General features: G+C 36.6%; 1 protein-coding gene across 4 annotated transcripts in view; it reads left to right on the top strand.

Moving 5' to 3' along the window:
- Nucleotides 1-19,152, top strand: part of sgcz (sarcoglycan zeta) — a 372,407-nt gene that overhangs the window by 325,010 nt on the left and 28,245 nt on the right. For all 4 annotated transcript variants that reach the window (XM_028456492.1, XM_028456482.1, XM_028456496.1 and 1 more), the window contains 2 exons: nucleotides 5,652-5,774; nucleotides 8,100-8,172. In XM_028456492.1, coding sequence (XP_028312293.1) covers nucleotides 5,652-5,774; nucleotides 8,100-8,172 — 196 coding nt within the window. The remainder of the gene's footprint in view (nucleotides 1-5,651; nucleotides 5,775-8,099; nucleotides 8,173-19,152) is intronic.

Below are 19,152 nucleotides of genomic sequence, written 5' to 3'. Positions count from 1 at the left end.
AAGCAGCACTAACTCTCAAAGTAACTGATATGTTGACCCGATAACTACCCATGTACTGTGTGAACAATGGACAATAATTAAGGTGGGGGTTTTTTTAGGGTTTTTGTCAAAACAAATTTTGACATAATTTTACGCAAAGATAAGAAGATTCCTTTAAAATTTGGAAGAGATCCAGAGCAATATGCAGATTCTAGAGTCACATATTTGTTCAGAATTGATCGATCTTTATCACATTTGACTAAGGTATGTTGGGTTGATTCCTCCATTACTTTACTGAGTTTCATTTGAATCAGATCTGGATTGTGCATTTTAATTTCGATTTTTCAAAAAAAAAAAAAAAAAATGGGGTGCCCATACATTTGGACCTACTGTATCGTTATTAATGAGAATAAAAATGTATGTAATACTTGAATTTAAGTTTTTTACATAAGGCTGACATTACACTGTCATTAGCATGAATAAGGTGTCATGAAGGCTGGCTTTAGGTGTCATTCGTTACCCTATCCCAGGGGTGCACAACACGTTAACTGCGATCTATCGGTTGGACGCGGAGGCATTCTGGAGTCAATCGCGCACGTGGGCCGCAAGACCTGATAAATGAATGAGAATGGCACAGTCACATATACTAAAAATGAAACCTAACAATTCAGCTTTTGACCTCAGTTTGAGGGTTCGCTAGTGCCCAATCTGTTTATTTACAACCTCTAATAATAAGTAGAAGAAGAGAGCCCAGAGAGACTTGTCACACACCTGCTGACCTGACCAGGTACATTTATTCACAGCATCTTCAGACAACCTACACGTGTGGAAGCTATTGACGTTCTAAAAAACAAAGAGAGCTATGAGTACTGAAACACTCTGTGTGCTACTGACTGCCACTGCTTTTTATTTTGGGTCTGAGCAGCTGTGTTTGGTGCTTTGCATTTTCAATATATTCTTCTTCATTGTGTTTAAATGAAATAAAAATAATAATCAAACTCAGATTTTAAGTGTTGCTGTTTCAATATTATTTTTGTATTTTTATACAAAGAAGTCAGCTCTTTAAAACATTGTTAAATCCAAGTTAAAGGCTCTCTTTTTCTCTACTGCATATGACTGAGAGGGAGATTTTTAATGTTTTTACTGCTGATTTAATGTTCTTATTTATTTTAAAACTGTTGAATGTTTTCTGATGCCATTTTTAATCATGTAAATGCGCTATACAATTATATTTGCCTGCCTTAGTATTATACAAATATTGAATAATACTTTATTATTATTATTATTATTACAATTAACAAAAGGTGCATAATGACATTTTATTCATGCAAAATGATAATAACAGCATAATGTCAGCTCTATGTATAAAACTTCCAGTAAAGTGTTACCAAAAATTTTCACAAGCCTTTAAAATGTTAATGATCATCAGGGCCGGCCTTCCCGACAGGCAACACAGGCGGCCGCCTATGGTGCCATCTGCTCGAGGGGTGCCAAATTGCACACCCCAATTTTTTATTTTTTTATTTATTTTTTTATATTAATTTAAAAAGGTATAATTTAACACAGCCTTTACAGTCACTGTACATGTTTTCTGTTAATTGAATATTAATATTAAAAATCTGTAACTATACCTGCTAATCTTCTGGCCATATTTATATTCATTTTATTTAAATTCTTGGTCTGTTCTATATAATTATATTGTGTTGCTTGCACATTGTGTCTTTTGTTTTAAGATTTATGTTACTGACTTGTAAAAACCAAACAGGAAAGTAGAAATGTTCTTGTACTGAAACTTTTACATCTTATTTTAACTTTTGATTGCACTGTTTTACATTGCTTTTGGATTTTGCACAATTTTTGAGACATTTGCACTATGCCTGTAATTGTTGTATTGTATTATAGTGTATTATTCTAGATTTTAAAATAGGGTTTTTTGTGTTTTTTTTAATGGCTTGTTGTGTCGCAGAATTGCATTGTTTTGTCTTGATATTTAAAATAAAGAACGTGTACACACTGTATAGACTTGGCACCGAAAATACCAGGGTACGATGGAATGATCAGCATCCCTGTTCCAGATACAGTAACTGCCAATATCTGGTAAAGAGGATATTTGGCGCTTTTAGTTTACAGTTAAACTGTCTTTATTATGTAATAAAAACATAACTGTGAAGCCTTTAATCAAAGATGTTTGTTGTTTAATAATATGTCTTTGTGATCCAGTTTCATTCATACATAAACAAAAAGTCCGTGAAGCTGTAGTTAATTTGTTGACTATAGACCTTTTGTTGACTTTGATTTTCATCGACGTGAGTGAAGTAGCCAGGTGAAACCTCTGCCTGTCTTCATCTTCCTCATCCCTCCTCCATCCTGCCATTCTGTCACCTGAGACTGTTGATTAATGTAAATACGAAATGACACTCATTTATCTCTCCCCCTGTCTTTTCTCCTCTACTCCGCTACTATAATAATGAATGTAATCAACTCTGAATAAATAATTTGCATCCCTCAGTGCACGAATCTCACCCTCCCACCTGTGGCAAACTCAGAGGTGTAATTTAAGAGTGTTTTCTTTCATCACTTCTTCTCCCTCGTCTCTCTTTCCTCTCCCTTGACGGCTCATTCCTTGCAAATAACATTGTCTGTTTGTTATAAAGTGTCTATAAAACAACATGAAACACTTAGGATGGTTCTGTTACCCGCTTGTTTGCCCTGGTCACATCACAGACATGTTAAATGCTGTTTATTTACGTATAAGGGCAAAATTAATAGCCACTCCATCCTTGACCTCCCTCTCCTTCTGTTTACTCGTTTAATGTTGTCACGTTGTAACAAGTTCAAAGTTCTGGATTCATCCCATAAAAATAATTGGTCACATAAAACGGTGAACAAGTTCGCCCAATTGCCTTCAAATGATATGTTATGATAATGCTAGAAGACTTGAACAGTAATGCACTCCATAGTGATAAATAAACTAAAATGCGTGAGCCACATTATCAACATTCATGTCAGCATTTTGAGTCATGACTAATCTGAGCAGGCTTTTTTTTTTTTTTGTCGTCGTTTTCTCTGTTTATCTGTTAATTTTGTGTATTTTTGTTGCCTTTTTGTGTTTTTTTGGAGTCACTTGTTTTAGTTTTTTGTGTTTTTTAGTCAATATGCTTGTTTGTGTTGCTATTATTCATTTTGTGTATTTCTGTTGCTGATTTTTATTTATTTATTTATTTATTTATTTTAATTAATCATTTTGTGTATTTCTAATGTGGTTTTATGTGTTTTTGGAGTTACTCTGTGTATTTGTGTTGCTGTTTTGTGTGTTATGAATCATTTTGTGTATATTTGGAGTCACTCTGTCGTGTTGCTTTTGTTTTTTGTGTTTTTGAGTCATTATGCTTATTTGTGTTGCTGTGTTGTGCGGCATTAATCATTTTGTGTATTTCTGTTGTTGATTTTTGTTGTGTTATTTTGTGTATTTTTTATTGTTCCAGGTTATTTGTTTCCATTTTTTTTAGTTTTTTTGTGTGTTAAGAGTCATTTCTGTTTATTTTGTAGTTATCTTGTGTGTGTATTTATTTATTTTTTCATGTGTATTTTTCTGTAATTTTTGTTTTTTGGAGACATTCGCGTTAGGGGCCGCACAAAATCTGCATTAGGGGCCTAATTTACATGTACATTTGCGTGATGTTTTAATGATTTTGAGCTGTTAAATCCGCTCTTGTAATAATCATGGAAGGGTGGCGCTTAGGGCAAAGGAAACACAATGACGAAGCACATTAAAGCTCATTTCAATTTCATATTTGCCTTGACCTGTTTGGGAAAGTCAGCCACGCGTTCCGTGTTTACTTGTCCAAGGCACACTCCTCTTTGCACCTTTCCCCTAAATCCTCTTTACAGCGTCTTCTTGCATCATGTCTCCTCATTGCTGGAAGCCGTGGTTGAAAGGCTTAAATTAAGAATTCATAAGATGCAAGCAAGTTTATTACAGCCTGAAAGCTTTAACAGTCAACATTAAAAGAAAAGATACTCTGCCACAATCTTTAATGTATCTAGTCACATAGAAGTGTTGCTTATTATGGAAAATCAAGAAAACCTCCAGATAAAAGAAGAGAGAGAAATGAAGAGGCAAGAGGAGAGAAAGCACAGACTGCAACAGAGAAGGACACACTGCAGTAAAATCATCAAATACTTCACCATGAAATGAAATGGGAACTGCTCTGTGCACCAGGATTAGTTAACAATTAGTCTAAACCTATAGCAGCAAGTTGTTAGTAACAAAACAGCATAGTCTAAAGCTGCTGAGATGTTACATAAAAAAATAGAATAAAAACACAGGGTTTTAACAATGATTTTCACTATTTTAATGAAATCTGAGTACATAACACCATTTGTGTCTTTTCTATGGTGCCTATTAGTTGGTGTTATACATTACAAAGCAAGGGAGCCCAAGTCATTCAGGTTTATTAGGGTGCTTGAAGCAGGAAAAGGACCAAATTTGTGACATTTTGATGTTTAAGTCGAACCTTTAGTTGTAGTCTGATTCTGGCAAAGTTGAAGAGACAGGCTGATGCTTAAGAGGACTGTTTTTCAACCTCGGGGTCGCCTAGAGTTTAAATGGGGTCACCTGAAATGTCTAGTAATTGATAAAAACTTACTTTTTACTTACTGGTTAAAAATGTGTTTTGAAATGTTTAATCATTATTCTTTTATAAAATAAAACAACACAGAAACAGAAATCAACATGTAATAAATTCATTATTCTTATTTAATTCCAAGTCTGTCACTAAAAGCGTGATACCTGCAATAATAATAATAATGATTAAAAAGAGGAGTGTTGTCATTAAAAACAAGTACTGGTTACCCAGTATTTTTAGGAGTTTTTAGTCTTTTGGAAGTTTAAATTGGAGTCGATCACAAGACTTATTTATTTATCCATCCTGATTTGGCAGAGCTAACCCATTTATTCTTAATCAAAACATGTAATTTCTTTTTATTTTCTCTCTCATTTAGATAGAAATCGCATTAATGATATATTAAATTAAACAGATCAATGTCCTATAGTTTATCTCTACATAAATCCCCAATATGTTTTCATACTCAATGCTATACCTAACAAAAAATAAAACTACTGTCCTAGTTTACTAATAATGTCTAGAAAACAAAGTGTTAAAACCCATTGGATTTTGAAGTATTTTCTGAATGTTTTGTCCCTCGTGTGCCAGTTTAGGGGAGGTATGTACACAGCTCTGTAATTTTTGTTATCGTTGAAACACAGTAAGTGATTAAAAGTTAATAAAAATGTCTCGCGAGTGTGTGGCCTAGCGTTACACATGAAGAATGTTCTTCTGTGGTGCACATTATTAAAACAAAGGAAGAAAATATCCTACAAATCAAACCACCTCATCTCAGCTTGTTTTAATGCTTGGCTCTTACAAAATAGCTCCCAGTAGCCCCACTGATATTGCACTAGTGATGAGAGTACACGACTTAAAGATGTTCAATTTCAAAGTTTAAACCCCTCAGGGTCATTCTAGCTAAAATCTCCTGATCTAGTGTTTCTTCCTGGCGTGTTGTAGGAAAAACAGCTTCCAGGTGCTAACTTTTATGGGTAGTAAAATGTTTGTTTTCCTTTCCCACTGATTTTAACCCATCCCTGTTTTTCTGTCCCCCTGCCTCAGGCTCAGAAATGGTGGAGGCCCAGTGTCAGAGGTTTGAGGTGAGGAGCGTGGATGGAGACACAGTTCTGTTCTCAGCAGATGAAGAAGAGATCAGCATCGGCACAGAGAAACTTAAAGTCACAGGTACACCCCATAGTCTCATGCATTTGCACTAAAACGTTTTGTCCTACTTCTCTCTACAATAAACTCCTCAAACCCATTGACAACACCTCTTCTTCCTTTAAAGTTGATAAATGCAATGCTTTTCTTTTCATTTTTTTTTTTTGTCAAACCAAAATTGACACCATTTACAACACCCGCACTGTCCCCTTTTCATCCCTACCCACAACCCCCCCAGGCAAGTCCACCTCTGAATGGCTGAAGAAGAACAAAATGTAAACTCTGGAGTGGCCTAGTCAAAGTCCTGACCTCAATCCTATTGAGATGCTGTGGCCTGACCTTAAAAAGGCGGTTCATGCTCGAAAACCCTCCAATGTGGCTGAATTACAACAATTCTGCAAAGATGAGTGGGCCAAAATTCCTCTACAGTGTTGTAAAAGACTCATTGCAAGTTAGTGCAAACGCTTGATTAGAGTAGCTGCTGCTAAGGGTGTCCCAACCAGTTGTTAGATTTACATATATATATATATATATGTAATGGCAAGAACAAGTCCCAGGCAATAAACAGCTACGTCCTGCCAGTAATCAGATCCCCTGCAGGAATAATAAGCTGGCCAAAGGATGAGATACAGATCACAGATGTTAAGACACGAAAGCTCCTAACCATGCAGGGAGGGTTCCACCCCAAATCCAGCACTCTGAGACTGCACGCTGGCCGTAAGGAAGGAGGCCGAGGTCTAGTGAGCGTGAGAGCCACTATCCAGGATGAAACATCCAAGATCCATAAGTACATCAAGGACAAGGCTCCAACAGATGACGTTCTCAGTGAATGTTTCAGACAATGGGGAACAGAAGATGAGGTGCTGGAGGTTCCGTCATGGGAGGAGAAGCCCCTACATGGGATGTACCACCGAAACATAACTGAAGTGGAGGATATCAGGAAATCGTACCAATGACTAGACAGAGCTGGACTAAAGGACAGCACAGAGGCACTCATCATGGCTGCACAGGAGCAGGCCTTGAGCTCCAGAGCAATAGAGGCCCGGATCTACCACACCAGACAAGACCCCAGGTCTAGACTGTGCAAAGAGGCCCCTGAGACAATCCAGCACATAATGGAAGGGTGTATGATGCTGGCAGGGAAAGCTTCTTACATGGAGCACCATAACCAAGTGGCTGGCATAGTGTACAGAAACATCTGTGCAGATTATGGGCTGGAAACCCCAAGGTCAAAGTGGGAAACACCTCCAAAGGTGGTAGAGAATGACCGAGCTAAGATCCTGTGGGACTTCCAGATACAGACGAACATAATGGTAATGGCGAACCAACTGGACATTGTGGTGGTGGACAAAGAGCAGAAGAAAGCCATTGTGGTTGACATAGCAATACCAAGCGACTTCAACATCAGGAAAAAGGAAAAATACCAGGGGCTCAGAGAAGAGCTGGAGAAGGCCTGGAGGGTGAAGGCATCAGTTGTGCTCGTGGTCGTCGGGGCACTTGGGACAGTGACCCCCAAACTGGAAGAGTGGCTACAGAAGATCCCAGGAAATACATCAGACATCTCGGTCCAGAAAAGTGCAGTGCTCGGAACAGCAAAGATACTGCGTAGAACCCTCAAGCTCCCAGGCCTCTGGTAGAGGAGTGGGTGGGTGAGGAAGAGTTTTATATATATATACAAAAATCATTGATGGAGAAGGAAATGGAAAGTGGAGTTCAAAAGGTGATTGTGACAGTTGGTGTTTGATGGAGGTATCTAAAGAGAACACAGATGTGTGGAGTGTGTAAATAAGGAAAGAGCCTCTGGAACTAGAAATAAAGACAAATGAACAGATTCTGAGCGAAACGGGAGAACTAATGCTGTACATTTTTCTTTCTTCTGTCAGCCACACAATTCTGCGGTGGTGTGTGGGCCTTTAAATAAACCCCTGAAAACAGGATTTTCCAGAAAATGCCACAATACCTGTCATGTTCAGGTTTTATAGGCTTGTCACATTTTTTTGGGGGACATTTTCATCCTCTTTACAGGATGTCCCCCAAATGTCACAGCAATATATTTGGCATGTGTTGACTCATTTTGAGCCATTTATAACAAAAATCCTTTTATGGATGAACCTGAAAAGTGCTTACATTGCCTCATGTGGTATTAAAGATGTGGCACTGCTGAGCTGCAGGACATGAGTGCAAGGGGAATTAAAGTACTAAAATACTTGAATGCATTGTGTGTGTATGTTTTACGATCATTTATTTAAAAAAACAAGGGAAATGGGTGATCGTTGGGTTTTTTTTCAGCATTAAAAAGTTGCTGCATTTTCAACTTTTGCTTTAACGTCACGTATTTGTTTTCCACAGGAAATGAAGGAGTAGTGTTCAGCCATTCTGTAGAGACGTCACATGTCAGGGCAGAACCTTCGCAGGACCTAAAGTGAGTTTAATACTTTCATTCCTCCACATTTTCATTCCTCCACATACACCTTTCCTCTTTAGCGTACCAGCTAGACAAGCTGTCATGCACATCATCCTTTCACTTGCTGGTAATATTGAATTTTGTCTTTTAATATTCATGAAAAATGTGTTGTTGTGAAAATGTACCGATACAGTGACATGGCACAAGCTGTTCAATGAGAAACGTTTATCATGTTAGTGTTTGAGTATGGTAACTACCCTGTCGTTTAGCACTGCCTGCTTGTGACCTTTAATCAGTGGACTGCACAGGGCTGTGGGCTGGTGATTGGCAGTCTGACAGGCTGACAGCGCCAACAAAACCCTTTAGGCTACCGTGTGCAAGGGTCAGGCTGTCACCAAGTGGAGTTTTTCCCTAATGCATGCAGTAAACACGTGTAGTACAGATTAGGTGTGTTAAACACACTCCATTATATTGCAAATAAAAAGGGAAGTATATACATGTTTAAATAAAATCAATTTAACATTATCAGGAGAGTAAAACCAGTATATCAACTAAGGGGGTCCCGATCTGGGACATGTTCCGGGACATTTTCAGACATGTTATATTAGATATGGGTGTACATACTGTATATGCCTTTATATAGTTTTTTAAATATACTTTGCATGGGTACACAAATGTGTGTGCATTGTCTGGAATAAATTAATAAAAATGAAAAAAATCTGATATTGAAATGGTATATTGGTCAGACATGAGCAAAAAAAAAAAAGAAGAGTATTAGATTAAATCGGCATGCATCTAAAGTCTCTGATAATAACAATAAAAATAATACATCAATTTTTTATGGCACTTTTTTTTTTTGGGACTCAAAGTCGTTTTAAAGAATTCATAAAAATTACAATAAAAGTAAAATAAAGGTTAAGGAAAAGCAAGTTTGAAAAGGTGGGTTTTAAAGATAAAAGTACTCCAATACATAATTAGTTTTTATTGGATTTATTGAGGTTATTTCTCAGGGTCTTCTATTTTATTTTATTTTTTCATTTATTTTAGTCAATTGTTGAATATTCTTATGTATAAGCTTATAAAGTACGTAACTTACTGTTTAATATTAAATTATTCAATTTTTCTCATACCTACTGTTACTGACTATTGCTCTCTGAGTAATACCACTTAATCAAGCCTTTTCTAATATTTATCACTACAAAATGGATCATTAAAATATCTATGATCAGTGCTGATACCGTATCGGATCGATATAGGTATTTGCCAAAACTCAAAGCTATAACATCGGCATCATATCAGAACTGAAAACGTTGTCTGACACCCCTAATGTTAACATTTACTTAGTGGTGTAGTCTATAAAAAAGGGCTTTTAGTTTTAGATTTTTCCATATCAAAGGCTGTTATTATTTGTACTTTGTCCTATTTTTGTATATTTTCTTAAAGTAGCTTTTCTTGGATAACATGCTGATTAACCAAAATGACCCCAATGACACTTACTGTTAAAGTGGTGAATAAGAAGATAAGATTAAAGGTCATCATAAACATAAACCTTTGCAAGAAACAAAATTCTTCCATAGAAAATATTGTTTCATTATAATGGAAATCATATAACAATAACACTTAGACTCCACAGGCTTTCTGCTTTGAGTGGTGTCACATTAGCCAGATGTCAGCATCTGTGTCTATCTTGTTATCATCGCCTCTCCTGACGTGGGTTTTTAGGCATATGGCTTTAAAAAAAAAAAAATCATCGCTAATGTCTTTGCATTCTTCTGACAATGTCAAAGAGGATTAAGGTTGAAGTAGCTTCTGGTGGAGGAAGCATCCCAAAAGCTGGGGGAGTTAAACGTATCAAGGCAGAAATAAATGAAGGGTGCTACAGAAGAGGTACAGCTTTGTAGAACCCACGGATACATTTTTTCATTTTGTACAAGAACAAAAAGTACAGTTTGGGGCGGAAAAATAAGTAGCTGCACACAGATAAAAGATCCCCATGAATGGACACCTAATGAGGATGGATGGAGGTGAGGGTCAGAATCAGACTTACTTTTATAATCCCAGGATGAAGTTACTTTTGTTACAATGGCTCCAAAAGTAAAGAAATTATAGCAAAAAAATTTAACAAGATACACACGACTATAAGATACATGATTAATGTCAACATGCATGTATAATAACATAAAAATGTTGTGTATAAAATAAGAATATAAATATATGGTAATGTTTTATACATAAAGGCTCTCATTATTATGACATGACACCTGTCATTAGTATGAATAAAGTGTCATAAAGGCTGTCATTTAGTGTCATTCGTTACCCTAACGCCACTAGATCCCTCCACCTAACCCAAAAAACAATGCCAACATAGCTCCAAAAGTGTCATGATTTAGTGAGCAACACTTAATGACAGCCTTCATGACAACTTATTCATGCTATAATGACAGCTAATGACAGTGTAATGTCAGCCTTATGTATCAAACTTCAAGTAAAGTGTTACCAAATAGGTAAATGCAAATAACATCGTAGAATCAAAAAGCCTTTGGGAAATATTTCCACCTCGGTGTATGTTGTTTGCACATCAACGTCCAAGTCTTTTGGGGTAAAGTGAGGGCTTCTAAAGTTTGATGACAACAATGATTTCTTGTGTCAAGAAATCAGTCAACGGCGTAGAAGAAAGAAAGAGAGAGGGGGCAGAGGAGGTCAACAGATTGAAAGAGTTGGAAATTAGTTTGAAAAGAAGATGCAATAATAGATACAATAATATTTGTAGAAACATATTTAAGGTGTTTTGGATTTTTTTTTGTCTTTTCCACATCCAAGCTTCCACAATGTAATTTCTCTCAGCTACAATGGGCAATAAGTGGGGTACAGGCAAATGAATAAATAATACACTAAGCAATGACATCATCTTGAAACTGTCAAGGTTAGCTAATGGCGACTTTACTTACTGGGTAATTGACGACACTGCACTAATCCTGCATAGATGCCACAGTGAAGGGTCTGAACAAGATTTGGCCAATGTTCACATGATCCAAGGTTAGAAAAAAGTAAATCCTTCCCATGCCTTGTTAAAGAAAGCAATTGTCAAGGGAAAACAAGAGAACAATCTTATTAAAGAGACAATAGAGCAGATAAGGCAGAGCCTCATTGTTCTTCACCTCTACTCAGCTAACTCTGCTTTCTCAACTGTCCACGATCAGGTTTCCCTTCAGCTTTTAAAATGGCATGCAGCCAGAATATGCTAATAATTTTTTTTTTTTACTTTTTATTGTGACATCTTAATTCGCCCTATTTAATAAAAAATCAATTTATTTTTACTAATAACCTCAGCCTTAATTAATTCAGACTTAATAGGTTTAAATCAAATTAAATTATGCAGTTTTTTTTCACAACACGCTCACTTAATGTCAGTAAGCAACCATTTCTATTCACAAGATGGGAATTAAGTTTTGAAAAAGAAAATAGGTAAAGAAAACTTTCTTGAAATTATCATTAGGTCAATAGTGGAAAAAACATTGTACTTAAAAAAAAACACACACATTGCTATTGAATACTTGCTACATTATAGACTGTGAATAAAGAGCACAAATTTTAATTCAATTCAACTTTATTTATACTGTGCAAATTACAACAGTCATCTCGAAGCACTATAAAATGAATGAAATGAAATTGATTACTCTACACTGAAAATGAGTCTACAACACATTGTTGGGTTTTAACCCATGACTTGACAATACAATAGTTACCTGCCCATTGCATGGATCTCATAAAAACAGACCAACACAGGGACAGAAACCCACAACACCATCAGTCGATCTATATGACTTCAGGTAAAATATCATTATTATTATTATTATTTTTTTTTTATTATTATTATTTTTTTTTTTTAATGCAGGAAGAAACTAGAGAGATATCCCCATACCAGCTTCACAGATAAAGGCTGACAAGGAAAATCCCCCTTGATTACTTTCTTTAGATATTTAGCCTTTACTGCTAATTTAAGGTAAGAGCATGGGATACAGAAGTATAGTCAGTTGTAATAGTTTATAAAATGAGCAGGGAGGTAAATGAACAGGGCATGTTATAAAAAAAAAAAAAAAAAAAAAAAAAAAAAAAAAAAAAAAAAAACTCTCCAAAACTTGTTTATTCATTTAGATGTATTTTCTCTCCCAAAAAAATAACTCTTTTTTTGTGTCTATCTCTTATCCATCATATAATGTATGTTTACAGTGTTGTTTGATGTCTTCCTGTTTCCTGTTAACTCTCTAGAATTGTGTCTGACTCCATTAACCTTCCTATGAAAGTATAGCGCCTGCTACAATGATGGTAAATGAGACATGTAATCAGCAGATGAAGTGCATTCAAAGCTCATGATCTATTTTACGGTTTATTCATGGAATAAAGGAACTGTTAGAAGGAATAAATTATTTGTTGACAAAAATCCAAATAAAAATATTTGTGAGGTCAAGAATGAGTGTCAAGTGACATAATTATCATAAAAAATGTAAAGTTTGGATCCCTAAACTTGATGACTACTTGAATTTTTGACCGAGCACTTGACAAATGAAATGATCAAGCTCTCTAAGCTTTACACTTATTCAAATGTAAACTGAATAACTTAGCTCCCAAGAACTGCATGAAAACTAGAATTGGGAACATCTGTGTGTGCATTTTATCAGTACAATAACGCCACAAAATAAGCTGCATACACTGTATTTTCAGTTCAGTTTTGCACGCACCTGATTTAAGATTAAAGATGCTGTGGAAAAGTTGGTTGCAAATGTTCATCCGATGGGAACGTATAAAATGCTTTTTTGTGGGACTTTCTAAATGTTTCAGAGGTCTACCTTTAGGAAGGGAGCCTCTGTGATAACAAAACTGCTTTTTATTATCAGCACAAAACGGAGCTGAGGCAAGGCTTTAACAAGCAAAAAACACCGATACCGGCACAGATTAAATTGAAAGGAGGAAACCCAGGAAACAGGAAAGCAGTAAAGAAACCGCAGAAATGCAGTCTGACTAAAAAGATAACTTCTCATATTCTCTGACTCTTTTCAACAACACACTATCATCTAATATTCTTACTTCACTGAAAAATAACTTAATACTTTAGCAATAGGCTCTATTCAAAGTTTGGGTGCATTAGGGTCAAATAGAAAAGGAACTTGATTTATACAGAGCCAATTACTGCCTTAGTAGTTCCATGTTATCTTGGAATCCTTCTATCCTAGACTTCATAGACACTTACGGTACTAGTGTTGTCCTCAAGACCACAGTATCTGAGATCAAGACGAGCCAGAGACCAGAATGAACCGAGACCAAGACAAGACCAAGACTTTTGGAAGTCGAGACCGAGTCAAGACCTAGACAAAGACAAGCCAAGACCTAGACCAAGTCAAGACCTAGATTGAGACAAGTCGAGACCTAGACCAAGTCAAGACCTAGACCGGGACAAGCCGAGACCTAGACCGAGTCAAGACCTAGACCAGGACAAGCCGAGACCTAGACAGAGTAAAGACCTAGACGGAGTCAAGACCTAGACCGGGACAAGCCGGCACAAGCCGAGACCGAGACCGGGACAAGCCGAGACCTAGACCGAGACAAGTCGAGACCTAAACCGAATCAAGACCTAAACCGGGACAAGCCGGCACAAGCCGAGACCTAGACCGAGACCGGACAAGCCGAGACCTAGACCAAGACAAGTCAAGACCTAAACCGAATTAAGACCTAGACCGGGGCAAGCCGGGACAAGCTGAGACCTAGACCGAGTCAAGACCTAGACTGGGACAAGCCGAGACCTAGACCGAGTCAAGACCTAGACCGAGACAAGCTGAAACAAACCGAGACCAAGACCGAATCAAGACCTAGACCCAGACAAGACGAGACCTAGACCGAGTCAAGACCTATACCAACACAAGCCGAGACCAAAACTGAGATAAGGTGAAACCAAGACAAGACCGAGGCCTTAAAAATCTATTTAATAAATCATGCCAAGTTTGAACAGTTAAAGAACATTCTCTCTGTAGTTTTAACTTCTTTTAAATATGTGACAGACAAATAAAGGTATCTGCAACTCTATCAAAGCAGAACATTTACAAATCTCAACTGTAAACAAATTGATCTAACTAAAATCTTGGAGAAAAAAAAAAACTCTAAATAAAAAAAGCCACTGATAGAGAACTCCAGAATCATTTGAAACATCTAAAGGTAAATGTAGTATTTAGAGGTATTTCTGACTAGAATCAAGATGGATGGTCCTAGTTTTTGCAGGTGTCTGACACTTTAGGCCAACCCAAAATATATAGAACAATCAGTGAGCCAATGGGAATTGTTTTAATTGAAATTTCAACATTAAATAATCAGTTCAACTTGAAAACAAAAACATCTAATGCCCAGCCTAAACAAGTTCAGTAACAAAATACAAAGACAAATAAAAATTCAAGCTCACCACATTTTACAGCCACATCTCTACGTTTAGCCAGCCGTGGGCAAAGGTGGTTGGCTGGAGAAGACCAGGAGTCCAGATCAACGTCCAAGTAGAGGGTGCACCAAGCTGTAGATAAAAACAGAGACAGCCTGTCACTGTGTCGAGTTGGGATTTTTTGCTCTCTCTGACTTTTCTCATTTTATTTTTTATTTTTTAAACTTTTTTGCTGACCTTTGTGTTTCTGCCAGTTTGGCTTGCTATTTGTGATTTCATTTCTGGGAATCATTGACATGTCAAGGCACACACTGGACACCTGCAGTTCATGGCTTAGAATGAAAACCACAGGGACACACATCATCCTTATTATGATTAATTTAGCAACGTTAACTGATCTAAAATGCATGTTTTTGAGAAACACAGAGGGACCTAATATTACATAAAAGACCAAGACCTGAAGTAGAGAAGTAGCAATATATACATTTTATTTATGGTTCTGTGGTTATCATTAATATCATTAATCTTTCTGGTTTTAAGATGTTTTCATAGTTTTCTTCTTTACTGTATATATTTGGCTGTGGTGTAAGTTTTAGAGTTTCAATCAATTAAAATGTCTCTAAAGCAAAATAATGACAATAAATTACCTTATATCCTACTTTAAACAAACTAAAGGTTACTTGGATTCTGACTAATAAATGAATCAAATCTAATTGATCTAAGTAAATATAACGAATAACAACTAATAAGTTAATATAATTGATCAAAGTAAATATAACGTATAACAACTAATAAGTTAATATAATTGATGTCAGTAAACATAACTTATGAGTTGATCAAATCTACTTGATCTAAGTCGACATAACGTGTTTTTTTAAGGCAACAAGTTTCACATATCTTTTAAGTAAATTCAACGTAACGTTATTTAGAGTGTGTCATCTAAGGGACTTCATCAGTTTAAAAGGAGGAGCAGAGATTATGGCAAGAGGGGTAAAGTAGAGAAAAAGTGAGAAATTTGTTGAAATATTTAAAGGAAGTAAATGGTAGATGTAGTTTTTTTGGGGGGGGGTCGCTGAGTGACAGGAGTCCAGGCTTTCTTCACAAAGCACTTTCAATGACTCCTGATACGGCGCAAACGAGCAGTGAGCTATGGCGAGAACAAACTTCAATCGGCCTATGAAAAATTGAAGATATTAAAAGAGACAGACAAGTGTCTGGGATGCTAGAGTCAGACAGCCTCAATACTTTTCATGTAAGTCCCTTATTAGATCAATCTGGCTGCTAATCCCACAGGTGTTTCCTCCTCTGCTTTAAGTGTTATAATCCAGTAGTAAAAAAAAAAAAAACAACTTTATATTGATTTATGCAAAATACTTTACTTATGATACAAAAATATAATTCAATGAAGAAATTTTGCAACTTTTTTAAAAATAAATTGGACTTTTAGGTACAACATTGAAACTACTGATGGACTCTTTAGTAAGGACATTTTAAAATGCAGCACAGCAAAATCAGTTAATTGGTTTCCTTAGATCTCCAGCCTCACCTAGGCTCCTGGATACAAGATTCTGTCAATATCATCCAGTTTCTATCCAGTGTTTCATCCCTTTCATCCCTCCTCCAGTGCCCTCTTTCCCTTCATCCTAGAGCTGGGGTCACAAGGAGAGTTCCTCGAGAGAGTAGCTGCAAACACAGGGCGCAGCATTGGAAAGGGATTTGTGCTTTGGGCTCCGTCTCACTCTCAATTGCTGTATTTTGATGAATCTGTCAATCCCTTTGTCCAAGAAAGTTAAAAAGGACAGAGCTCTTTCAGACTTAAGGGCATGGGAAAACATTGTATTCAGTGATAGAAAAAGTCAGGGGTGGAAAGAGTACAGAAAAAATCTACTGAAGTAGAAGTACTGTTACTTTGATGAAATTTTACTTAAGCAGATGTAAAATTACTGGTGTAACAGATTTTTTCGGGTCACAGATTTTGGCACAACACCGGCTTCGGTGAAGAAAGCCGTAGCAACCTTAAAAACAGCCCAAACAAAGCCCCTGGGTTAAACAGTTACCGTAGACTCACAGTAGGCAAAGCAGCAGTGTTCCTGGATTTACTTAGCTTCTATAGCATGTCTTGTGTCCCAGGGGCTGTCGGTGTTGTGCCAAAGTCTGTGACTCGAAAAAATCTGTGACGGCTGCGGCTTCTCGATCACAGAAAAGTGCTACGTCAAATGCATAAACCTCTTCGTAGCTATTAAGGAGCTATTTACTCCTTTTTTAAATATGACGCTCCAGTGGGTGAAGTAAATACAGACTGGAGAATAATTACAAACGTGTTTAAGGGGGAGTAAATGTCCGCCGAGAAGCCGCAGGGGTTGGAACTGTCGCCACCTGTGGTCACAGATTTTTTCGGGTCACAGATTTTGGCACAACACCGTTACTCGCCTGCCGCTCGGCTTCGGCTCTTGGTGACGTCATCGGCTAGTCGACGTCGACTCGACTAGTATGCACATAAAGTTGACCTTTAAAATGATGAAGTCGTTCAACCCCTAATACACACACATGCAAAGGACTCCTTGAATATCTCGCCCAGTTACATTTGCAATGGTTGAATTTCAATAAAAAGTTGGAGTTCTTAATTTATCGGGATTAGGAGTAATCCATACCAGTATTGAGGATCCCCGAATGCCAAAGTCATCACCTTCAACTATCATCACTGCAGGAAAAAAATCTCAGCTAAGCAAAAAAAAAAAAAAAAAAAAAAAAAAAAGGCCTTATCCGCTGACACACTCCCAGGTGGAAAAAGCAAGCGAGGCATATACCCATCTCATGCAGAGCAAAGGGAGCCATTTAATTAGATTAGGGATGTGTTTAACTCTCACTAGCCTCAGCAATTACTCCCTTAAGGTGTTACTGAAACTGAAAGTATGCTTTATTTCTAGGCTGCTGTCTACATTTTTTTTATATGTTCAAAAAGACTTGTGCAATGAATGTATATTGTCCTGACATTCCTTCCAGTGGTATAGTGAGAATGACAAGTTCCTAATTGGCTTCAAACACTAAGAGCACTCCCACCCCTGGCTTTTTTTTTTTTTTTTTTAAAGCCTTTTAGGTATTAAAAACTTTGGGTTCTCATCAAAATAATTGGAAGTCATTACCATATAGAAATAGGCACATTCTCTTTGAACTAACCCTTGGGGGGACAGCCTCTTTTATACTTTTAAAGAATCACAGGCACCTTGTATGATTTGTCCTGCAAAGGGTCAGCAGGATACAAGAATTACTTAGAAGTCAAGCTAGAAGTTGCAACTTTGGTTTTTCACTTTTATCTTGTTAAGTCTTTTTAGTTCTCAGTGGTTTCATTTCCGAATGAAAATGGCCTCATTTCAAACAGATAGCCCAAAGTTTTTCCATTAATTCTTTAAAAAAGAAAAAAAATGTTAAACATGCTCCCAATCGGGTCATCTAATCAACTTCTTTGCTTCCTAAAATGGAAGAAACAAACCGTACTGCAGTAAGGATAATCAAGCTGGCTTTGAACAGTTGCATTGATTAGACACTCACTACAAAGAGAGAAAGCAAGAAAGGGAAGGAATAACAGTGAGCATGGTGGTGGGAACAATCTATAATGTCTCTGAAATTCAGTGTCGGTTTTTTTTCGTTTATGTTGTGTAGTGCAAATTGAAGCACAGCTAGATTCTCTAGCACTTTGGAAGTAAGAAGACTGTGATGTGATAATGTGACTAGAGGTGTTTTCTGATCAAATCTTGTATTACTCGCTACTGTAGAATAAACAGCAAAATGTACCTGTATGGAATACTTAGAAAAATCTAACTAAATCCCCTCTAACGCTTTCCTATCCTCACAGTTTTGATTCTCTCTTTGATTTACTGTTTTTAATATTTAGTAATCACAAAAGACAACTCCCTTTAGCAATAAACTTCTCAAATTTGTGATCGTAACAAAATGCAAAATCAGCATTTGACTTTAATTTTGGTCTTTTTTCTGTTTGATTAGATGTTTTATTTTAGCAAAAGGTAATTTATAACTAGTTATTAAAGCTGCTTGACACAGGAATTTTTTAACTGATAAATTCATATTATAGGCGTCATTGATCAATAAATCAAAGATAATTTGCTTGAAAAAATATGTAAACAGTTGAAAATGCAGCTTAAAAATGCGATTACAATGCCACTGCAAACACTGAGTTTGTTAACATTTTCACGCATTGCATTGTGGGATTACTTATTTCTGATATAATGTGAAATATCGGAAACAAACTACAACAACAATGGTGTCAAGCGAAGCTCTGTCCTCCTTGTCTGGCAACGAAACACAAGAAATCACTGTAAGAATGAAGTAAAAACGCTTTTATGCATATGTCTATACAGGACTCCACATCCCACAATGCAATGTGCGAAACCTTTCTGAAAATGTCAATTAGAGAGTGTTTAGAGTGGGGATCAAAACAAACTTTAAAGAAATACAATTTTGGACGGCTACATTTTTAATTTTAAGATACAATAGTTTTTTTTTAACATTAGTTTTTCAAATTTAACAAAGTTGATTATTTGGTTTTCATTCAATTAAGA

Source organism: Gouania willdenowi, chromosome 1 (genome assembly GCF_900634775.1).
Source record: "Gouania willdenowi chromosome 1, fGouWil2.1, whole genome shotgun sequence".
Classification (NCBI taxonomy): Eukaryota; Metazoa; Chordata; class Actinopteri; order Blenniiformes; family Gobiesocidae; genus Gouania; species Gouania willdenowi.
This window is presented reverse-complemented; position numbering and strand designations above follow the sequence as displayed.